Here is a 25791-nt window from a genome sequence, read left to right on the forward strand (position 1 = left end):
ATCAAATGTGAAAATAATTTAGCCGAGCTACTAATATTCTTCCTGCAAAAAATGCCAAAAATCTTCCTGTCCTTCCTTACAAAAGCCAAACAAACACCTAAAATCAAATGGTCGACCCTCGTCCCCTATTCGTCGGTTTTATGTTAGCGTATAGCACCAGTATAAGAACAGGAAGGAAATGAAGAGTTATATTTTAAGACAAAAAAAATAGCCATATATTTAATGTCTTTAGCTTTCAACGTTATCGCGACACAACACGTTTTTGTTGTTGTAAATTGATATAGATGTCTCAAACCATACTTAGCTGTGAGGGTCTCGTTATAATGTTGTCTCGATAGATGGCAGGTTTATCTGTGTACCGATGAGACATTAGCCATTACGATACTTGTTAGAGTTTGGTACTTCTTAACAATCACAACTATGGCAATCAAAAGTTCGGTAATCTTATCATGGATACTCGATATATCTCTATCTAACCATGGAAGTGTCAATATAAAACATGTAAAAATACTTCCATGATCTAACAAACCAATCGACTTCAACTTTTTATGGATGCATTTTGTGTGAACGTATAGCAAAAAAGTACTAATGGTTATAGACAAAGAACTCAGTTTTAACTTTATCCATCAATTGAGGATGGACTGCATTAGAATAACGCTTGTTTTTGATAGAAAAAATTTAATTCTTTTGATAATAATTTTGCTCTTTTTGCAAACGTTATTAAGAAAAATGATGACAGAGAAGTTATTTGATATGAAACTACCTTATGACATATAATGTATATTGAAAATTAGAATACAATAAAAACAATTTAAAAAAAGGGATCCAATTACAATGTAAAGCTAACTTTTTAGAACGACCAATCATAATTATGCACATAATGTTTTGCGACAACACTGAATATTATTTAAATAAACATTTTGATAAAAGCGGTACAATACAATAACGAATTATACAAGTTTCCAGGATTTGTTTCTTTTCAAACCATCTCGTATATCTTGCAGCTAAGCTACAAAGCTAAAACGAAAAATAAAACCATCCACGACTAAATCAAATGTCAGTCCGCATTTTGTAGTACTTGTATGGTTTGTAATATGAATGTTATTCATTTGCCTGAAAGCGTATAATCAGCTTTGTAAACAGTGTAAAATGAAAGTGCAGTAATTAACAAGATGCATATTGACAACAAACACCAAAACAAACAGAAATCAATAGTGGAAACATATTCTTTCCATGTAATGTAAATTTGGGTTTCCTTTTCGTCGTTCTTAACCTCCGTTGATGTGTTTACACTTTTCCCTCTCTTATAGGTAACAACGCGCTTTAATAGACATGACGAAATAGATGTCTGTCCATTTCGAGCACACAATCGAGATAATAAGGCCGAAAGCAACACAACCAGTGTGCTTTGGAATAGCTGCATCACTATAAATATGTCCATAAAAGATATGGATTCCGAACTCTCTGGAAGAGACTGTCCAACAATAGTAAGAAACACACCGAAGGACAACCAAACGGTTACCGTGTAACCCATGCGTTCGCCACTATCAGCAGGTATTGCAAATGTAAACAAATTCAAAAGGGATAAAAGGACTAATGGGAGGACTAAATGTAGCATTATATACAATGGTTTCCTCTGTAATGTAATAGAAAATATTACTTGAGATTCCTCATGGTACTGTGTTGTACTTGCTGAGGTGGAAACAACCGTCCAAATTGTATTTTCTTTTATTGAGCGCTCTAATGCGATTCCTGTTACGTTTTTTATAAGAAGAGAAACATCGTCTATACCCATACTCCAAGCTCCGAAAACAAATTCGCAAGTTTGCCTGTCGAATGGAAAAAACGTCATAGAGACTGGACAGTATGAATTAAATACTTGAAACGGTGTCCATCTCACATTACCATCATGTTTAATTGTCGCCAATATCAAATCGGAACCGAGCTCTCTCATCTCTTTAAAACTATCCTGTAAAGTGATGTCAGGTTTCCAAATCTTTGACTGAGGAAGGTAAATATAATCCAAGTATCCATATTGTGTTCGGTCCCATGTTAGGAATTCATCATGCCAGCTTATGTGAAGATATCCAATAGTTGTTAATCTTTGTTGAACTTCATCAAGTGTAATTAATGAGTTCAAAGTCAATTCAACATTAACGTAGATGGTACTCTTATAATCCTTGACAGGCTTTGAATCTTTATCATATTCATTTGTAACGAATAACTCCTTTTTCAGAGCTTTGAAATCGCTTGAGTTTTGGCATAAAGAAAAACTGACAGTAGAAAAACAAATGATAAAAACAATCATCTCTAATCCTTCCACAATAAAGTTATTATGGATAATCTTCCAGGCAACGAAATAATCCTGGAATGCGACTTTTAAATATTTCACACTTTTAAATTGTAATTTAAAATGATCAATATCATACATTTCTGACATTTATTAAATTTATTAATTCCAACAGCTTTTATTTTACGTTCAAAAACAAAAATAATTAAATAATCCGGTTTGCACTTACATCAATATGATGTTATTAAAATATCTCATTACAATATCAGACAAAACGTGTATTTCATTTATTATTAATAAACTCATCGTAGATACCAGGATTAAAATTTTGTACGCCAGACGTGCGTTTCGTCTACAAAAGTTTCATCAGTGACGCTCGAATTAAAAAGTTATAAAGGCCCAAAAATGAACGAAGTTAGAGATCATTAACTTAATGTTTTATCTTCTGATGATGAAGTTAAATTGTACAAAATTGACATAATCCATCTAACAATTTGGGGATTAGCTTATGTTTATCGAAAACATATTCTGTAAGATCGTAACTTTATTTCAAAGAAAGGACATTTCAACTTTTATATGTTTGTTTTTTTTTGTGTCATATCCTTGTATCCTTTTTGTAAAACTACATTCATACATACGTAGATACACACGAGAGAGAGAGAGAAAGAGAGAGAGAGAGAGAGAGAGAGAGAGAAGAGAGAGAGAGAGAGAGAGAGAGAGAGAGAGCTACTGAAGAATTTTTTTGCCATATTATAATTTTACTCACAAGTTTAAATTATAGTAAAAACATTTAACACAATCCAAGAAGCGAAACAGGAATAAATAATCATGCTACTTTGTTGTCAGAAGCGTGAAATGATGTTGTCCATCTGTTACATAATTTGTTTGCAACTATTAGTTATTAACGGTCTGTGAACAACAGTAGGCAACTGCTAAAATTTCACGTCGAATACTTTAAAGGCATGTTGTACAAGTATAAACCAATGCGTTTTGCCAAGAAGGTGTCAGATTTATCAAATTAAGAGTATGGTAAATATTCTATAAAATTTCGAAATCAAGTGTAACTATGATATTAAATATGTAAATCGCGGGAAAGGGCGAATATTTTGACATAAGCAGCCAACCCACACAATAATAATATGCCTACTATCGTTCTGTTAATGCATGATACATTTGTAGTTGTTTACATAAATTAGACTGTCGCATAAAAACTTAACATTATATATTATTTATCATTAAACCTTAAAACAGGGAAAATAGGAAATCGAATCAATTTATGTTTATTTTCTTATTCGTGGCCTCAAACGCAAATAAAGTATTTATGAACAAAACTCAAACACATATCTATGGGAAACAGCTCGCCTATACGAGTGCAGCAAAGTTTTATTTTCTAATAATACAACTGTCCTCAATCACTTTGCCAGCACACTAAGAACGCTGCAGCATACATGTCTTACAAACATATCTACAATGAAAAAAAAATGAAATAGAATCTTTCATATCACAAAACAATATTTACATAATGTTCTTTTAAGATCTGCAGAAAAAACGTAATGCGTTTACAATAATTATAAATTAATACAAAACATGTTTACAAGGGGGGAGGGAGGGGGAAACTTTAATGCACTAAGACTGAGCTTCGAATGGTCAAACTATGAAAATGTATTTTCAATGTAAACTTTTACAACGAATGACCAGTCCGTGCTATCATACGAAGAAACTTTAAACTCTTAACTTTGTTAAGGTGACTTATTGTTATGCTAAAATACTTTAAATATTATTGTAAACATGAACACATGTTCCCAATATAACAACAAACCCATGTGCTATCGATAGTTAATAAATACATTTAGAATCTACATTTCCCATAACTTTATTTACATGAAAAACAGAAATGAAAATGTTTCAAGTAAAGTAAGGAGTTGTCCGTATTTTGCAAGCAAAATTTTCAGGAACAATGGGTTATGACTGGGAAAATGGCGTTCTTTTTCTACGAATATAGTAGAATATAGCTGAACGATGAACAGAAATGATTTACTTGTAAAATACACTTGACCTGTAAACGAATGGGGACACAAAGTCCCACCTCGTCGGGTGAAATTAATGGAGTAGCACACCTATGTGACACCTTGAAAATGCAAAGATTTTGGGTGTTGTAATCGACAGGAGGTGTTTCCGGTCGTGTTGAGCGTAAAGTTGGATATAGGATTACGGATATCACTAATTTTGAACCTTGTAGACACATACGTTTATGTTGTAGTCGTAGGACATTTTCATATTAAAACATTTTGTAAATATTATGGTGTTAAACATAATTATATCTTAGTATATTATACATATAAAGGAAAAAGAAAATATTAACTTTACAGATTAATTGTGTTAAACCTCCATTGTAATGAGATGCCCTTTAATAAGCTTTCTTGTCTGTTTCACACTCGATTAAGTATTGTGAATACTGTATTACCTTAAAAATATTTACAAAACTTACTTCACATTATTTCATACGGGATTTAATTTAAATGTGATTGGTAAAAAAGTTTTCCAAAATGTGCTCTTTCATTATGATATTAGCATTTCTACTAATTGCCAATGCTGATGAACAGACAGAGGATAAATCTAAAAAAGATGCATACAAATCTTTACGGGAACTAATAGAAAATGTTACAACGGGAAGAAATAAAGAGGTCAGACCAGTCAATAACTGGGACGAACCTGTTATAGTTTACTTTTATTTTCATATGACTTATATTCAGGAGTTCGACGAAGTTGCGGGTAAATTAAGCTTAAATGGATATTTCGGGATACAGTGGATAGATAATACTGTATCATGGGATCCTAGAGAATATGGAGTTTCTTCCTTTACTTTCAATGAAGATCTATTTTGGAAACCAACATTTATAATGTCAAATCCGTATGGACCACAAAAAATATTATATAAAGATGATAGTGTAAAAAGGGTGCATAGTACTGGTCGAATTGATTGGTTTCCTAGCGATTCATTCGATATTTCATGCCAAGCTGACGTTACAGATTATCCATTTGATACACAAACATGCACTTTAGCATTTGTTTTATCAACATTTGACGAGAAAGAGGTAATTTTATGGCCAACGGCCTTTTTAACTGAGTGGTTTGTTCCACATAAAACGTGGGACTTGGTTGAAACGAATCTGACCAGAATTCCTTCTCCACAGGTGGCAAATTTTCATATTAGACTGAAGAGAAAGCCTATGTTCTTTGTTTTCAATCTTATACTGCCAATAGTTCTTATGTGTATTTTAAATCCCTTTGTGTTCCTGCTCCCAGCAGATTCAGGAGAACGGGTTGGATATTCCATAACAGTATTATTGGCCATTGCAGTATTTCTTACGATTTCTGCCTCTGGTCTTCCGGCTATCTCAGACCCACAAATACCAACATTATCTATTCTTCTGTTTGCTGACGTCGCTTTTAGTGGCGTTATTGTTTTATTAGTCATTATAAGTCTACGTTTTTATCTGCGTAATGAAAATATTCCCGTTTCATATCTTGGGGAAAAATTTGTGAAGTTTTGTCGTGTTCTACGATGCGGTTGCTGCTGCAAAAAAGGGAAGAAAAGTAACAGTAAAATAGACGAGAACGCAAACAAACATGGAACCAATGATAGTGTCGATATCAGTGAAATAAAACTCTACGGATCGGAGTGCCAGTATCGAGGAACTAATAGTGTCGAAATCAACTTTATTACGTCTAAAGATGAAATTACATGGAAAAATGTCGGAGAAGAACTTGACTTTGTTTTTGGCACTTTCAGTGCTCTTTATATGGTAACAACACATTTGTTGTATATTCTTGGAACTGTTTTAGAGTTTTCTTTGTTTTCATAATGTCTTTATAACAATAATTAATGTATCTACTTCCTACCACGACATTAAAACAATTATATTTTGTCATTTATAACATATAATATTACAAGACAATATAAAGATAATTTGAGGATTATGCACCCTTTTGTGTTGTTTCAATTCTACGAATATGGAAAGCTTAAAGGAAATCGACAGACATCTCACTTGTACACTTAAATTATCAAATTTGGTAATTAATCAATGAAGAATTACTGAATGCAATGCTAACAATGACTTTAATAAGAGAAGTATCTCAAAATATATTCTGATTAAAAAGAAATACAAATACGGACATATTTAAATGCAATTTCTAGGGCTCGACTATAGTGACTCATCACGAGGTGTTTTGGATTGTAAAGGTAGTTAAGCATTTTTTGTCGACAATAAACGTTTAGCATATTATTGAAATACTAGATGGTAATCTATTTTAAACATGCTAAAAGGAATATCTCTGTAGGGTTTCTGTAAAAATCTTAGATTGATTTGCCACACAATCCAATGCAATGCAATGAAACAATAAATTGTATTGCTCTGAACATTTGTTCAATGTGGTATGTGTACAAGATAACAGTAACAAACTTTCAAGAACACATACGTCCTATGTTCAATTTATTAGTATTTGTTCTATGTACGTAGACAATATGGACAATATCTAAGCCCTTATTTTACATGCAGCTTTGCGCAAATTAATTTTGATTGGTACTGGTAATGAATTCACTGATCCCTTTAGTTGAGCAGTAATAACTATATCGTTTATAATAAATTCAAGAAGAACCTAACACAATTCAAATAATAATTCGAAGAAAAACAAAAAATCAAAGTCGACCGAATCAGACAAACAACCAAACAACCTTCGTCGAACTGAAAATTACTCAGAAAACTAAAGCTGAGCAACATGAACACATCCTTTCAGGTTGAACATTGCTCGTTGTTTCTGAAGGTTGAGCCGTTTCTATTTTAATTGCCTTACTTGTTGCACCGTCGTGAAGGTCATAACAAAAAGAAAGTAGAAATCAGCCCATTCAGTGACATCATACAAAACGAAAGGAGAACTAGATTGTTGATCATATATATGATCCTTCGAAGTATTGAACAGATTGTTGTTTACTTGTTGTTGATATATAAATTGTTCCATGAAATTTTGTTGAAGAAAGCATATATAATTGCATTTATTTTCCCTCTTTATTAAGTATAAGCGTTTACATTGATAAGCATTGATCCGTTCCGTCAAGTTATTATTAATAAATGTTACCTTTTTCTTAATGTTGGACAAACAACAAACAATCAATCAACTAATTACTTGTACTGAGAGCAATCCACCATCGTTGACCCGAGGAAAGTTTGAAAAACAGTTTTGTTAACGTAAACCAACCAAAACGTCGGAATGACAAGTCTTGGTAATAATTTAGATGTTTGACCGTTTTTACACTCATATACTAGTTGGAGCCCTATTTATATATAACTAAACCTTTTAAGAAAAGATTAATTTAATCGTTTGGACAATTAGATGCAAACGCTACAAACCGGAAAGACGCATTTTAAGCCAGATTTAATTTAGAGAAAATTGTGCAGCACATGAATCTCAACTTATTCAGGTCATAATGGAATCTTCGTTGAGTTCTTTGCAAAAGGTGAGCTAAGAATCCGATATTTGAACTAAGAAGATAGGAAATAAGCAAACGTTCCTAACGCATTTGTTTCTAGCCCTTTACGGTTTGAATGTAAAATTGTAAGCATTGGAATGAAATGTTGAGATAGGGATGAGTCAATAAATGATTTTGTTTAAATCAAGACGATAGCTTGGTATTTTATCTCGAGTCATTACAGACAAATAAGTTTTTTTACAACTACGTTATAAAAGCGTACATTTTAAGTTTCAAAAGGCGTTTATATGTATATTTCTAAAGTATTATCTGAAATGAGGATTGTTAAATTGTGAATATGTGTAATGAAAAATATCGAACTTTCTATTGCATTTAATATTTATTTGAAGTGCTAAAACCCTAATGGGTTTCCTGTACTAAGAAACATTTGAATTGATTTGCAATGATTTGTTAGGGTAAACCAATTCAAATACGGTTGATAAATTGTGTGGATTTTGATTCAGATCAAAATGGTTCAATAGGTTAAAAGGAATTCAAATAAAGTCAGATTTAATGTAAATAAGAATTTAATGCCCATATGATGTTCCCATTATATGAATTTAAATACAATAGTCACCTTTTATAAACATATTTTATAACTTCAGTTGTTGTGTACATACCATTGAAATATCACTGAATACTATACTATGAGTTAACGAAATGATTTTTTTATCAAATTTTAACGAATATGTTTGATATGTTCAATGTCTTTAAAAAAAGTACTAAAAAGACAGATAATTTTCGAAAAAAAAACAATTTTTGTCTCGTGTTATCCACAAATTCAAATTATATGGTAGACAATAAGGATTTGTTCTATAGTGAGTTGTCATGTGTCGAATCTGAATATTATTTGATGGAAGATCATTAGCGCGACGCCTTGTAATAACATTTTTTGCGTTGTTTCCCTAAATTACTTAAATTTTATTTGGCATTTAAATTATTTTTGATTATAGAGTCACTGATGAGTGTTATGTAGACGAAACCCGCCATTCTGGCGTACAAAACTATATGCCTGGTATCTGATGCTTTTTTTACAACCACTGAGTCCTCTACCATGGAATCACTAGCCTAGTTATCAACACTTCTGTACATGTGTTGACATGAATTATCATTAATATGTGAATATAAATAAATTACCTGTGATCAAAACTTTGTATCGTTCGAAATACTAAGGCTTTTCTACCCTAGGAATATATTACCTAAGCTGTGATTGGTAAAACCTCTTGAAATTTTCTGTCATCAAGTCTCTTTAACTTTGTACTTTAAACATAGGCCTTTCGACCCTTTTTTTATTCAAGCATCACTGATGAGTCTTTTGTAGACGAAACGCGTGTCTGGTGTACATCTTTGATGAATTCTTTGAAAGAGAAAATAGGTCAAAAGCTATCAATACTGTCTTCTGATATATTTTGCTTGCATATTATGCAGTAGAAAATTTACTGGCCATAAAGATTTCACAAAAAAGGTCATAAGGTCTGCAAGCTTGTTAACAACTGAATTTGCAGAAACTACCAATGTAGTCCAATACATGTAAAATGTATGCATTAAATTCAAAAGTCAAAAACTTTTAACTTGTTTGTAATTGTTCATTGAAATCATGTTTTTTTCAACCTAACTAATCACAAACTATGTTAATGCTCAAGTACTGTGTGAAATTTAAGGTAAAAATCCAGTTTTCTTCAAACAAATGAGTTTGTATTAAAAAGTTATGGCATAATGAATGGTATATCTAAATCTCAAGCAGTAAAAAGTAATGATAAAACATATAGATTTCAGCAAATCTAACACGGCTTAAATTTGACTGAACAAATGTGGCTTTAACAAGAACCTTACGAAAAAGAAATTATTTAAGGGGCTTTCCCGTTAACCTTGATGAAAATATTTCAATTGCTATTTAGAAATCAATATATAACTATTCAAATTTAACTGATTACAATTTTTTATTATTACCGTGATCATGTAAGCCTATCTTTTATATCATGAAATATCAATGGAATAACAGAAAATGTTTGTTTGCATAACCTGTCGGATTTTTTAATTGAAGTAAAAGGATAAGCTATGGATACAGTGTTCACATATGTTGATTAACAACTGTAAGTAGAGATGACAGACTTATTAAGAAGGGATATAGTACTAAACTGTTGTTAGGTCTTTAAAATGGCATATTTTGGTTTTAATATTGATTCACTCATAGGGTCTTTGCATCGGAAATAAACACATTTATTCTAAAACCAGTTGTTGGCATGATACGGTTTATGTTCTTCTCGTATATTTTATGATGGTATGATAGTGAACCCCTAACGGGAGGGATTGTACTTGATTTTCATATGATGAAGACATTATCTTTCAATCAGTTTAATTGAGGTCTGGAGCTGGCATGTCAGTAGCTGCTAGTAGTCCCTTGTTAATTTATGTATCATTGTCATTTTGATTAGTTTCTTTTGTTACCTTTTCTGACATCGGACTCGGACTTCTTTTAAATTGAGTTTTACTGTGCGTATTGCTGTGTGTTTGTCTTTTCTACATTGGCTGTAGGTATAGGGGGAGGGTTGAGATCTCACAAAACATGTTTAACCCCGCCGCATTTTTGCGCCTGTCCAAAGTCAGGAGCCTCTGGCCTTTGTTAGTCTTGTATGATTTTTAATTTTAGTTCATTTATATGTTTTGGAGTTTAGTATGACGTCCATTATCACTGAACTAGTACACATTTTTGTTTAGGGGCCAGCTGAAGCACGCCTCCGGGTGCGGGATTTTCTCGCTGTGTTGAAGACCCATTGGTGGCTTTCGGTTGTATTCTGCTCTTTAGTCGGGTCTCTTTGACACATTCCCCATTTCCATTCTCAATTTTATGACTTTACATATGTGAATGCAATACATTAATCACACAATATGTCTTACTTACTTTACAGTCTAGGTTCTGTGCTGAGGTTGTCCTTTTAAAAATATATAAGAAAAGCTATTTTAATTATTCATACGGGTTTTTATGTGCATTGGATAAGAAGACATGTTTTCATAGTTGTGCTTTTTCATTATTATATTGTCATAATAACAAATGATATGGGATATCCATCCATGACACAAAAGCAGTCCATGCACAGCATGAAACACACAAAAATGTCTATCATTTGAACATTTACATTTAACTAATTACAGCTTTCTTATAAGCATGATCGTGTTATCCGTTTCTTCTCTTAAGTGAAATGAATTGGGAGACGGGGCAGAAAAAGATAATTCGCATACATACTTATTGTTGTCTGTCAGTTTAAGTAAAGAAAAGAGAAGAGATAAGTGTTCAGCTTTAAAAAACTATAAGTCGAGATGCATAAAACTTAAAATCCGTCTTTCTGAATGCTATATATTAATCAAACATTGTGTCTTTTTTTAATTATAGTCTGTTGCTTGCCAAGAATAGGCTATCACCTGTGAAGATCAGTGAAAAAAGTATTCTACTGCATATCATATAGGATTTAACGTGATTTCGTGAAGCAGAAATGTTTTCATATGTGGATTGTTTGATTATAACATTTACATGTATATCATTTACCAATGCTGATCAGCACAAATCAGATGAACCAGAATTTGACAAAAATAGAACTTTACAAGAATTAATACAGAAAGTGACCAAAGGACGAAACAAAGAGGTCTTACCTGTCAATAAATCCGGGAATTCTGTTAAAGTCGCTTTTTATTTTCATATGACATATATTCAGGAATTCGATGAAGTTGCCGGTAAGTTAAGCTTAAATGGATATTTTGGAATTCACTGGATAGATAATACTGTATCATGGAATCCTGATATATATGGAGTTTCTTCCTTCACCTTCAACGAAGAACTATTTTGGAAACCAACACTCATAATGAGAAATCCATACGGAACAGTAAAAATACTATATAAAGATAATAATGTGAAAAGAGTACACCACAATGGACAAATTGAGTGGTTCCCCAGCGATTCGTTCGACATTGCATGTCAAGCTGACGTTACAAATTATCCCTTTGATATGCAAACTTGTACTTTATCCATAGTTTTATCGGTATACGACGAGAAAGAGGTAATTTTATGGCCTACAGCTTTTTGGACAGATTGGTTTATTCCTCATAAAACTTGGGATTTGGTTGACACGAATTTTACCCGAATTCCCTTTCCTCAAATTGCTAATTTTCGTATTAGACTTAAACGAAAACCAATGTACTTTGTTTTAAATCTTATACTCCCAATAGTACTCATGTGTATTTTAAATCCTTTTGTGTTCCTACTCCCAGCAGATTCAGGTGAAAGAGTCGGATTTTCAATTACAGTCTTATTGGCCATTGCCGTATTTCTTACAATTTCTGCGTCTAGTCTCCCAGCAATCTCAGATCCACAGTTACCATCATTATCTATTCTTCTCTTTGCTGACGTTGCATTTAGTGCCGTAATTGTTTTATTAGTCATTATAAGTCTACGAATTTATCTGCGTAATGAAAATATTCCAGTGTCATATCTGGGAGAAAAATTTGTAAAATGTTGTCGTGTACTTAGATGTGACTGTAGCTGTAGCAAAGGAAAGAAATACAAAGTCGAAACAAGTAATTACACGGAGAAATATAAAAGCAGTAAAAGTATCGACATCAGTACAAATAAATTGAACATGTCGAACTACCAGCAAAGAAAAGATAGCATCAAAATCAACTCTATAACGTATCAACATAAGATTACATGGAAAAATGTCGGAGAAGAACTTGATTTTGTTTTCGGAACATTTAGTGCCCTTTATATGGTATCGGCACATTTATTATTTTTTGCAGCAGTGATAGATCTTTCTTTATCTCTATAATGCTTGTGTATCTACAATAAGTTTGTCTCCTTGCTTTTATTGAATGTAGATGTAATCCATTACCATTGGTTGTCATTCAATATTGTCAACATTTGAATAAACGTCGTGTATTGTTGAGTTTTTTTTATAGATCATGAATAGGTTTGTCCTTTTAATTATTCCATATTGTGTCGTACCGGAACCTTTCAAAGCTTGTCGTCAAAAGGTATAAGTTTTGTCGATTTTGTAGATGGTGCAGTGACTTACAGTTGTTCAAATCTTTATCATTTAGTTTTCGGATTTGATGGGTCTCGTAATTGCTTGCTATCCTACCCCACTTATTTATACATGTATGAACTATATAAACATTTCTACACAATCATGACAATAATGGAAAGTGAGAACAACTTTCATTTAAATTTGAATATCCTTATCATTATAGAATACTAGTTAGAATGCTAGACAGATCAGGTGCATATATTGTATTATTCAAATTAACGAAGTTTCCTGAGGAATACCGATCCGAATCATTATTACAGCCTGATCTTTTCAGTATCACTAGGTTGATTATGATTCATATTCCTTGACGTCCTTACTTATTTGATTGTTTATCATTTACATTGCCATAGCATTTTCAGTACTTTCGACCTTTTTGAATTTCCTCTTGGTATTTTCGCCTCTCTTTTCCAATGACTTTTTTCTTTGTCTAGGAAGTAATAAAGTCAGAGAACTGAGCACTTTCTTGTACAGAGGCACAATCATTCCAAATTTAACGATCTAACTATGTTGGGTTTTGATCTCAGAAAGCGGAAATATTGTAAGTACCTATATATTTACAAGAACGGCTAGGTTGATATTAGTTTTTACCAATCGCATTCAATGTACAGTTGTCTCTCTTCTATGCGATACACCTTTATTGTGGTGAAAGTACTCATCTTAATTTTCATCAGCGAACTCCACTGGGTTTTCAAGAAGACAAATAATGATGGACAGATAGATAGGTTAATTACTAATTCTGCATAATCGGGTAATTAACGGAGATGTGATGTATTTCTTGTTAGACATGTTACACTTCCGGCCGACATTAGATCTTAAAACCTGGCGATTTGTTTTCTTCGTCAGAATCGTATATTTTCATTCCGATCCCAAGTAAAAAAATCCTTAAAAAAAGAATTACGCAAAAGAAGTTATAATAACAGTACGGGCCAAAAATGAGCATTGCGAACTTCTATTGATGATACAAAAAGCCAAGGTCAAACCAGATTTCATTTGGATCATCGTTATTTCTCATTTTTTTGTTATAACAGAATGTAAATAAGGAGCCCGGATATAAGCAAAAGTTTCCTTAAATAACACTTAAAATTGAGTTTTCTTTCAAGCCCAATCAAATGTAATCATATCTTTTGTAACGTTGAAATAAACGCAGGAGCGTTTTTGTTTCTATTCATTAACTCATGATGGTTTCTGTCAGCAATGAAGATATACATGGAAATGTACTGAAATGTTATTCGATGGCAACTTTTCTGACTGTCTGGTTTATATTAATTACAGATCTTTTTCTTTGGATTGAGATCCAAATGATTCTAAATGGAAGATGATCTTCAAATGAGTATAAAATTTTAATTTAGTATGGATTATAGAATGCCTATATCAAAAATCCATCAAAGGAATTAAATATTGCATTTACTTTTTATGGCCGAATTGTTGTTGATTCAATGTTTTGTTTACATTCCATTAAGAATATCACTTAAAATTTACAACACATTAAAAGTTGTCAAAATGTGACACATAGGAAACAATTATTGCTCAACTTCATATGACATTTTAACACCTAGGTAGAATATATAAACAATGCACCACATAATAAATAATATCTTTTTAAAATGTTTATCTTACAAAAACTTCTCACAAACTTAATAGATTAGTAAAGGCAACAGAGATATACTGCTGTTCAATAGTCATAAATCGATTTAGCTGAAACAAATACGGGTCACAAACCAAAACCGAGGGAAACATTGGAACAACATAAACACTGAACTGCTACAAAAACAAACGACAACATACAAAGAAAGGGACTATTTGATAACAACTGACATATTCTTGACTTGGTACAGGACATTCTAAGAAAGAAATGATTAAACTGGAGGAGCAGATTTGATCTTGTGTATACATATATTCGATTACAATTGTAGAAAAAATAAATTTAAGGCTTTTCTCATGAAAAGTTTGTTAACTGATGAAATTATTTTTGTGTACCAAAACGTATTATAATCCTGTTTGTTAACTGATAAAAGTAATTTTGTGTACCAAAATGTTTTATTATCCTCCGCTTGGTGTTGTATCAAGAATTGGGAAGTCAAAATAAGACATATGGGAAGAAAATAATTGCAGATCTACAAAAGAAATATGTTATGTTAAGTTAAAATAATAATTTTAATACCTATAATGAATATGACAGATACATACAAATACCCCACAGAAGAAATCAGTTCATTTTGATACAAATTTTATTACAAAAACTACTAAAACGCTTGTTATACTGAATTGGCAGAGATGATGTGTTAATAAGTTTGTAGTCGTAATTTGTTCTTGTGGTATACAGACATTCGATTAAAATACTAGAAAGGTCGGTGATAAATCTCATTTGTTATTGTCAGAATCGATGAAAAGAGAATGGGACTTCGGATACGTTTATTGGAACATATCCTTCAGTCATATTTTCAATAAGCAGTGCATTTGTATAAATATATACAATCTAGTTATTGCTACAAAAACACCGGGATCCAAAATGTTACACAATATATCGATTTATTGTTAAATGTTTTTTTACGAAAATGTACAGGTTAATGTTCTTTTTCATTGTCTGAAAAACTAACATATTTAAAGGGTTAATATATCATATTAAAACAAACACTTAATGTATAATTATATTGAGATGATGCTGATATTTGTCTTCACATGCCACCAGTATGACTATCATTGGATAAATTTTCCTGATTCAAAGTGGTTTTAACAGCTAAGTTACTTGAAGAAACTAAATCTAATTGGTTCCTCTTTACTTCGTTAAAAATAACTGTATCGCTTTTTATGAACCAATAAAACTGTTCAAATTCAACTGAATACAACTTCCCTTACTATCGTAATTTAGTCCATCAGTATATTGACATGAAACAAGTATTTGAAATCCCTGTAATTATTGACGGATGTTTTGCGTAGAGTAAAGTAAAGTGATAAGCTGTGGAAGCAAAGTCAAATTTTGATTTAGCTGTAAGTATAGATGACTTTTACATATTCGGATTAATTTGAATTAGATAAAGAATATTGTTTTCAAATGTGTGCCTTATAGATATTACATTTTTCATTTGCAAATTCATATTTACTATTACAATTTCTATATAAGCGTGATTCCGAAACCAAGCTTAATGGGAAAATAGAAAATATTTGTTCGTAAACCTCTCTTACTGCTGTGGGGTAGTTAAAGATGAGTGATGGATAAAGCGTTCAGCTTTGATCAAACTGTAAGTCGGAATGCCTTAAACATCTTAAAATGCGTTCTTGTAAATGCAATACATTTATTCAAAACAAGGATTTTCTTATTTTACAGTCTATCGGTAGCTCGAATAGTCTTAACACCTTTGAAATATCTATGAAACAAAGTATTCCACTGCTTTTCATACGGAATTGACTTGAATTCCTTCAGTAGAAATGGTTTCATATGTGTATTCTATAATTATCACATTGACATGTCTATCATTGAAGAAGGCCAATCAGCACCAAACAGATGAACCAGATTTGAACAAAAATTGGACTGTACAAGACTTGATACAGAAAATGATTACAGGACGAAACAGAGAGATCTTACCTATAAATATATCGGGAGAACCTGTTATAGTCGCTTTTTATTTTCATATGACATATATTCAGGAATTCGACGAAGTTGCCGGTAAATTAAGTGTAAATGGTTATTTTGGAATTCAGTGGATAGACAATACTGTATCATGGGATCCAGACAAATATGGAGTTTCTTCATTTACTTTCAATGAAGAACTATTTTGGAAACCGACATTGGTAATGGGAAATCCATACGGGGCAGTAAAAATATTATATAAAGACGATAATGTTAAAAGAGTTCATAATAATGGACAGATTGATTGGTTTCCTAGCGATTCATTTGACATTGCATGTCAAGCTGACGTTACAAATTATCCCTTTGATATGCAAACTTGTATTTTATCTATTGTGTTATCAGTTTACGATGAAACAGAGGTCATTTTATGGCCTACAGCTTTTTTGACATATTGGTTTATTCCTCATAAAACATGGGACTTGGTTGAAACGAATTTTACCAGAATTGCCAAACCTCAAATGGCAAATTTTCATATCAGACTTAAACGAAAGCCTATGTTCTTTGTTTTCAATCTTATACTCCCAATTGTACTCATGTGTACTTTAAATCCCTTTGTATTTCTTCAGCCAGCAGAGTCCGGTGAACGAGTTGGATTTTCAATAACAGTTTTATTGGCCATTGCCGTTTTTCTTACAATTTCTTCGTCTAGTCTCCCAGCAATCTCAGATCCACAGTTACCATCATTATCTATACTTCTATTTACTGACGTAGCATTTAGTGGCGTAATTGTTTTATTAGTTATTATAAGTCTACGATTTTATCTGCATAATGAAAATATTCCTGTATCATATCTGGGAGATAGATTTGTGAAAATTTGTCGTGTACTAAGATGTGGCTGTAGCTGTAGCAAAAGAAAGAAAGGCAATAATAAAACAAGTGATTACACGGAGAAATATAGAAGCAGTAAAGGTGTTAACATCAGAACAGTTAAATCGAACATGTCGGATTACCAGCATCGAGGAACAAATAGTGTTGAAATCGACTCTATAAGGTCTCAAGATGAAATTACATGGAAAAATGTCGGAGAGGAACTTGACTTTGTTTTCGGAACATTCAGTGCCTTTTATATGGTAACAGCGCATTTATTATTTATTGCAGTAGTAATAGATCTTTCGTTATTTCTATAATTCATGTGAAGCTGTAACAACTATGTCTCCTTTCTTTCATTGAATGTAAATGTGTTCAAGTCGTCCTCGTTGAGTGCTGTATTGATTATTTTTGTTTGTTTTTTGTTTGATTTTTTTTTATATATATATAAGAGGTTTGTGTTTTTAATTATTCCATGTTGTTGTCGTACTAGAACCTTTTAAGGATGTTCACTTATCATGTTTTTGACTTTGCCAGATAATTTAAATCCCCTGGTTTTATCCATGTGGTGCCATTAAAATGTTTTGTACGCTAACCCTCACCTTTCTTTTCATAATTTTATTACATATAGTTTAAAAAGCTATTGTTTTAAATCCTTTTAATTTTTTTCATAATTTTTAAAAGAAAAAAAGTACCAATGTTAAGTGAATGAAATATCAAGAGAGAATCATGTACCGCCAAATTTTCAATAGCTTATATCTTTAAACCAAGGACACGGACCTTTCATTTTTTTCTGTTATTTAAGTTCTGTTATAGATATACTCTCAATCTATAACAGTCTATACAGAGTAGCGAACATCCTTAAAGCTTATTATACTGTATGGGTTTTGCTCATTGTTGAAGGCCGTGCGGTGACCGGTTATTGTTCAAATCTTCGTCATTTAGTTTTATGTTGATAGTTATCTCATTGTTATCATACCACGCCAATATTTTTATGATTGTACTGTATTGGCACTACAACACAATAATGGAAACAACGTTTATTTAAGTATTCTTGTCATTGTGAAATAGCAGGAATGCTAGACAATGCAGCTGTATTGCAGGTCAGATGCATAAATGTATTATCCAAATCACATGTCTTTTGCGAATTTCCCAATGAGTTCGGTAATGTTTCAACAATGACGACAACCATGATTTTTGACGTTTTTTTTTAATTTAAATGATGAAAAGAAACAGACGAGATGTTTTAATGTTGTTTCAGAAAAGTTCAAAAGCAATCAACTAAAATTGTGCCCTCTATACTGATTCTTGAACTCACATACTCAAAGGCTAGTGATCACAATAGAGGAACTACCTAGACAACTCGGCCACTCTACTATTGTGCATGCATATAGCAGCATATTTTGATGGTCATACAAAACGAAAATAATTCTGCAAATTATATACATATGTTCTTATTAGGAAAATTGAAAATGCACAGAATGAACTTTACTTTGCTTTTGCAGAAATTATGCCACCAAAAGTACTAGTATGTATCTTTGTATCATTTGTACAATTATTTTGCATTAATAGTCTGAAATATATGCCACTTTACGCTTCAATAAATGAGAACAGAAACAAGACAGAGTGCATAGAACCTTGACATTCTTCCTTATCACCAGCATATTATCAAAATAAATTTATTTTGCGAATAAACACGACTTTCGGAATAAAAAATCGTTATAATATATATTCATATATCATATATATATATATTATATTCGCGAAGTACGAATAATGTATTGATGGAACAGTAAACAACAGAGTGGTTGTTTCATTGCCGTTTTAATACAATATAAAGAAACCCATCAATAAAGAATTAAGACCAACCAGCCCCGATCAGAGCCAAATCACCAGCACATTAAATTATATCGCAGGTCAACCTAAGTCACCGTGATTTATTGAGAGAAAGCTTCGCATACATTCCAAGCAGTTCCTGTAAGGTCATGAGTTAAACTTTTTTTTTACTTTATCATAATTAAACAACTGTTTCATCAAAAACATGACACAAGTCGTTTAAAGTGTGTCAACAGGAGTGAAATTGATTGCCTTATACACCGCCTTGCTAGTCTCATAGTAGCGTGGGTGCATTAAAATGGAGAGGTATGCATTTCATTCCATACATTAAGCATACAGTTTCTCTTTCTTTTCGACAAGCGTACGAGCTTTTCGGTTCGGGATCAAATAAAGGTGACCATTTACTTATTTATTGGATCTTGTTGCAGTTTAAGCTTAAACGTTATAATCAAATAATTTTAAAATTATTAGGTAACGCTTATCTTGAGATCTGTTCTCGTTTGTCAACATATGTTTTGTAATAAGTTTACATGTCTGATAGTTTATTTAACCTCCTGTTACTGTGACTTGATTATAGGTGTGGCTGTTTACCTTAACCTATTGTTCAGCCAGATTGTAAAATTGACAATACAGTTGGGACATTTAAATTGACCAGTTGGTATTGTTAGAGTTGAGGCTACCTTGATGCTACTTGTACTATTTTTTATTCACCTAACCCAACCTCACAGCATGCTTTTTCTTCGCCTAGGGTTATTCTATTACAAAATTGACAGGAAAGAAAATATTATGTGTTCATTGTTATAAATGCCCAATATAGTTGGTTAATCTAATTTTGACCCACAAATCTAAATCAGTAAAAGATTTTCTTAACTGCATGTTAATATGACGGATTGATTTGTATGAAAATTTAAACTGTTTTACATAGTTAATTAATCTTTAAATGTTTAACCTTTATACATTATATATATAGTATTGTCCAGTTGTCTATGAAACAAGAAATAGCTATTCAGGGGTTTTCAGTTGCAGTTTTCAGATGGTTATGTTATGCATTTGTTCATATGTCTCTTCAATTGTTTTTCATTTTGGAGTATTATTCAGTGTTTGAAATCTTTTGGAATCAATGTGCATACAATATTGGGATTTATTTCATTTGAATTCACTTCTTGGATGCCATCTTATTTTGTTTCTTAAAATGTGACTTGTTTTTATCCAAGAATGGATTGTCATGAATGTATCAAGGAAGAAATCATTCATTCAAAATATGTTGTGTGGCATTCACATGATGATGTACAATGTACATGTAAAATTCGAAATAATTTTGGAGTATACCTTGCATTGTTTTCTTTGAAATCTATTAGGATTTTTGTGCATAAAAATACTGTGTTTACGCAAGGGAATTCACTTTTTATAAGATCTTATAGGTAAAAAAAATTAAAACTTGAATGCAAGTAGGAGACATAAGTTTATCCAAGATGTATGTGGCTATTAAATGTGATTTTGAAAATAATCATTATAAAATTCTGGATCTAATATGTAGATGATTCACCTGTTCAAATGGGATATATATCATGGAAATGAAATAAAATGTGAATACAGTGGATATTGTCGAATCTAGTGATAAAGTGAAAAATAAAAGTAAAATATTCCAAAAAATTTCATAACGTGAGGATAACAACTTTAAATGTGATATTGGAAATAATCATTATAAAATTCTGGATCTAATATTGTTTAATTGGGACATATATTATGGAAAATAACAAAAAACACTGAATACTGGGGATAAAGTAAAATCAAGTGATGTAGTGAAAAACATACATAAAATATTCCCAAAAATCTGTAAAGTGAAGATTATTATTTTGTATGTGATATTGGAAATAGTAAAAAACTACAAAATTCTGGATCTAATATAAAGACTCTGCACCTGTTTAATTAGGATATATATCATGGGAAATTAAACAATATACTGTGGATATAGAAAAAAATCAAGTGATATAGTGAAAAATGTAAGAAAATATTGCAAAAGGTTATTAATATTAGGAAAATATCTTAAAATTATTTCAAATAGTGAAACTGGAATACTGGATGGGAAATTAAATATCAGTGTCAATAAATGAATAAATAAATAAATAAATAAATAAATAGATAAATAAATAAATAAATAAATAAAACAGATTATTCATAACTATTATTTTGATATTTCACTATGCATAAGCATAAGCCAAGGCTCGTGTCAATAAGTATGGAACAAATATGTAAATGAAGGAATGCATACCTTTGTTCTGGTGTTTATTATTCCTTGAAAATTAATGACATTTTAAAATATTTAAAATTTCCACAAGATTAAAAAAAAACATTTTGTATTATCTCCCATTAGAAAAGGCCAAAGAGATAAAAGGGGTCTTTTCAACAATATAAAAGAGATTCAAGCACTTTAGTATTTGGCTATGAAAACATTTAGAGGAAATGAAGAGCATTATATGACATGCAATTAAATACCCTGCAAGAAAAAAAAAAACATAAAACATACTTGTTCTGGCTTACTCACTCCTAAAATTTGAAATGACAGTAAAATAAAAATCTCTCTTTTTCTTTCTAAATGTTGTGTTTCTATGGCAATCGTATAGCCGATTACTTAAAGGTATGCATTCATTTCAATGACAAAAGACTTTCATTACAATGTGTATTTCCTTTAATTTTTTAAGGATTCACTAAAGAAAAAATAGAGAAATGAATTTTTTTTTTAAAAATCATCAGTATTTAGCAAATATTAAAGCATGAAATCAGTTTGCAAAATGGATAACTTTTGAAAGACATATCCCTGTTACATTACAATATTTACAATTGAACAGAAGAGTGATGGGACAGCATCCAGGAAGACTTTAAATGCATGAGTGATCATCTATTCCTCAACTCTGAAAATACCAACTGGTCAATTTAAATGTCCCGATTGTATTGTCAATTTTACATCTGGTTGAACAATAGTTAAGAATTGGATGCTTCTTTTTGTAAATTGAGTGGGGTGTAAAAGCGTTGACCGAAGTACATTTTGTACGAAGCGCCGCGCTTCATACTAAAAATGTGCGCACGGTCAACGCTTTAACAACCCTATACAATTACTTAAAGAAGCATTCAATACTTATAATTACATTTTTTTGCTCGGATCATGAGAACACGATTTCTATCAAATTTTTCTTTTATTTACCTGTGCAATTTATTGTGGAAGCTCGTGTCATCATGAATGTTACATTTCATTTTGAAATGAAGGTTAATTTCAGAATGACACGAGATTGCTGTTAGCCAATCAAAATAACGTATCATCATGAAACATACATGTAATGTAATTATATAAAGGTGAATAGCAACAACTATAGTCAAGTCACAGAAGAGCTTTCTTACAAATTGATGAAAGGTACGTCGTTTTAAGGATCCTTTATTTTTGACATATTTATGTAATCTTGATCGAAGCGTCATGAAACTTCGATGGTGTTTCACCTAAATGTTTGCCTATTAAGGACCATTTTACTGCATGCAGCGACACGTGTTAAACTTGATTTTTCGTAAGATATAGGAATTTCGGGACGTGTGAAAGGTAAAAAAATAATACCACCAGGGGGAAGGAGATAACTCTACAAAATTTCCTAAATATAGGGTTGTCAGAAGAAAAAAAAAACCTCTAAAAATAAAAGATTGTGCTCAACCTCATTGCGACCCCAAAAACAATAAAATGAAAATCAATGACCTCCAAAACATATTATGTCGTGGCTCGTTTAATAACTTGCAGTGATTCCCAACCTCTCCCTGGTTAATACCCAATGTTGCCTTATGATGTGTCCATACATCCGTATAATTGCGTTTTCGTCCTGAACATTCATGAAATATTTGTCACTGGACGTTATGCGATCGATAATCATCAATCTTCCAAGCATGTTTACTGTTTAATCGTCATTATTAAATCCAAAATATATACAGTGCAAGATTGTAGATTTATTTTCTTTTTGGTGTACATTTAAGGGTTAAAATGTGTATGCTAATGAACAACTCATTCTCTATAATTAGTTGATCTATAATTATAGCTCAAGGGCGGATTTAGGAGTGAGGCACACACGAGTGCATCTACTTAGCAGACAAATTCCTAGCCTCCTATACTAGATCTTCGCCTTGGTCTATTATATACAACTAAGTCAGAGATAGAGCGGTTTAATTTTCCGTCTTTTCTTTGAGTGTAACTTGTTTGTTTTTTTACTTTTTTTTTCATTTGATGCTTGTATCAAACTTTACTTGCATCGATGTTGATGATTTGTTAATTTACTGTTGTCTCGTGGACATTTATCCGATATCTAACTACTAGAAGTTAAATCAAAGCTGTTTGTGAGGGTGTGAGTGTGTTAATTGTCCTCCCCTTACCCATAGAATTGCCATTGTATTTCACATGTTCGTTCGTGTTTACATCTTCTGTAAATGCTTAATGCACCACTGATTGGTCTACAATTATTAGTTGATTAAAACAAATTAACGGCGTGTAAATGAATGATCCCAAATCAGTTGCGTATCAAGCATTAACTGAAGATATTACTAGTTGAAAAAAACAGACCATGAAAATCATCTGTAGAATACTAAGGCAACGACCATTAACTTTTAAGGGGGTATAGTATTTGTTCCTTTTCACATTTGTTTCCTGCGACCGCAAGAGTCACATTACTTTTTTCACATTTAACCTTAACATTAATAGAAAAAAACTTCATCGCAAAAGCTTTTTTCCCAGATTTATTTCACATTACTTTTTCAAAACATTCTTGCAAATCTCGGTGATCCACGTTGACAATTTGATGATAGCATACTCATTAAAAATAAAAATAATTGTGAATGTTGTCGTTGAATTTAGAGTATCATACTCAATAATTTCATTGAAATGTTAATGATGAAACGCATGCATAAACAACTCCCGCGCAAATGTGTGTAATCGTGGTTATCATAAGTAAAGTATCGGACGTAAGTGTATTTGAAACTATTTTTCTTTATTTTCAGATATTAAAAAAAGCGTGTTTTTTTTGGGTTTTTTTTCTCTTTGTTTTTTGTTTTTTTTTTTTTTGCGATATGCTTAAATTTTTAAAGATCCGTTTGATTCAGAAAAGAATGCTGTTTTACCGGAAAAAACAAAGACTCAAAGTGTTATCGCGGAAATGTAATACATGCTCCCTTTACGTTCGTTCGTACCTTTCGTCAATATGTAAGAAAGCTCTAGTAATAAGAAACTAGTATCGCTGATCAAAATCTTATTAAGGCAACAGTCTTCACAAAATTTTAAATATATTTATAAAACAAAACGTTTAATAAAAACTTTTACTTTGTATCAGTATCTGTAAATGTAATTAGCGTTATACATGTACATTAATGTCAAATCGAGTAGACTGCCAGCAAGTGGCTTACATCGGACGAGTGTGGTTAATTTTGTGACTGTCTCCCATGAAGGATCGCAGTAACTGTTTTCCTAACTGTTTTGGGTATTGCTTGATATTTATGATAGTTGACGTCTATCTTTAAATACTGTTGACACGTCATATTGGTTGCTTAATATCTTTATATTTTTCAGGATACAGATTTATAAAAGCCTTCTAAATCCCATACTAGTATTTGACTTCTGTGTATAATTGTACTATGATTTCATTGTTATTATCTCTCTTTCAATTATAAAATTAATACAGTTTGAACTAAAAAGAAATTAGAACATAGTAAGTTCTAAATATAAATATAGGCAAAATAACCATGATAACCCCTGTTCATGTCTACTGAAAATTTTAACCCTCGGCTTCGCGACAGGTTTTAAATATTCATAATAGATCTATGTTTAATCTGCAAGTGGTTCTGAAAAATTCATTAACTTAATGGGATTAACAAAAAAAAAAACAAGATTTCACAAATTTTATCAGGCACAATTAGTTTAAATAATAGAACGTTCAAAATCTCCCACAAGTAAACCTCATGGTGAAGATATGAATAATAGTGTTAAATGCTGATCTTTGCTGTAATTTGAGACTCTACTTAAGTAATTGAAGTGTGAATACAATATTTAAATCACATGTTTTTTTTTTTCTTTTTTCACAGTAGTTCAGGTACATTCAGTAGTATAACGCTTAAAAAATATATATGAACTGAAATGATTAATTTACTTCATTTTTGATGGATTTTAATGTGGATTTGATCAAGAGAAATGTTTTCGTTTTTATGCTCTATCATTTTAACCGTGACATGTCTTTTACTTGTTAATGCTGATGAGGACATTGCAGATGAGCAAAAGGACATCAAATATAAGACTTTACAGGAATTATTTCAGGAAGTGACAACGGGACGAAATAAAGAGGTCTTACCTATCAATGAAGTGGGGGAACTTGTCATCATTTCTTTTTATTTTCATTTGACTTATATTCAGGAATATGATGAAGTTGCTGGAAAATTGAGTTTGAACGGATATTTTGGGATACAGTGGATAGATAAAACTGTATCATGGGATCCTGCGGAATATGGAGTTTCTTCTTTTACTTTCAACGATGAACTCTTCTGGAAACCAACACTTTCGATGTCAAATCCTTATGGTGCGTTGAAAATTTTATATAAAGATGACTCTGTTAAG

General features: G+C 31.7%; 2 protein-coding genes across 2 annotated transcripts; both read left to right on the forward strand.

Annotated features, from left to right (window-relative positions):
* Nucleotides 1-4951: 4951 nt before the first annotated feature.
* Nucleotides 4952-6544, forward strand: LOC127704200 (acetylcholine receptor subunit beta-type unc-29-like). The gene has a single exon (XM_052208146.1). The coding sequence runs from the start codon at nucleotides 5029-5031 to the stop codon at nucleotides 6154-6156; it is 1128 nt and encodes a 375-aa protein (XP_052064106.1). The 5' UTR covers nucleotides 4952-5028; the 3' UTR covers nucleotides 6157-6544.
* A 4968-nt stretch (nucleotides 6545-11512) lies between these two features.
* LOC127721458 (acetylcholine receptor subunit beta-type unc-29-like) lies at nucleotides 11513-24768 on the forward strand. Its single transcript, XM_052228238.1, has 5 exons — nucleotides 11513-11754; nucleotides 11989-12232; nucleotides 16538-17242; nucleotides 18377-18430; nucleotides 24754-24768. Exons 1-5 carry the CDS (start codon nucleotides 11513-11515, stop codon nucleotides 24766-24768), a joined length of 1260 nt encoding a protein of 419 aa, XP_052084198.1.
* The last annotated feature ends 1023 nt before the right edge of the window (nucleotides 24769-25791 follow it).

This window comes from Mytilus californianus, unplaced genomic scaffold (genome assembly GCF_021869535.1).
Source record: "Mytilus californianus isolate M0D057914Y unplaced genomic scaffold, xbMytCali1.0.p SCAF_1, whole genome shotgun sequence".
NCBI lineage: Eukaryota > Metazoa > Mollusca > Bivalvia > Mytilida > Mytilidae > Mytilus > Mytilus californianus.

Bases quoted from the DNA above. Each gene is read 5' to 3' on its own strand.
- LOC127704200 (XM_052208146.1), top strand. From the start codon at position 5,029: ATGACTTATATTCAGGAGTTCGACGAAGTTGCGGGTAAATTAAGCTTA.
- LOC127721458 (XM_052228238.1), top strand. From the start codon at position 11,513: ATGACATATATTCAGGAATTCGATGAAGTTGCCGGTAAGTTAAGCTTA. The intron at 11,755-11,988 runs GTGGTTCCCCAG...TTTTCGTATTAG, and splicing joins CACCACAATGGACAAATTGA to ACTTAAACGAAAACCAATGT. The intron at 17,243-18,376 runs GTAATTGTTTTA...CGTTTATTTAAG, and splicing joins CTGACGTAGCATTTAGTGGC to TATTCTTGTCATTGTGAAAT.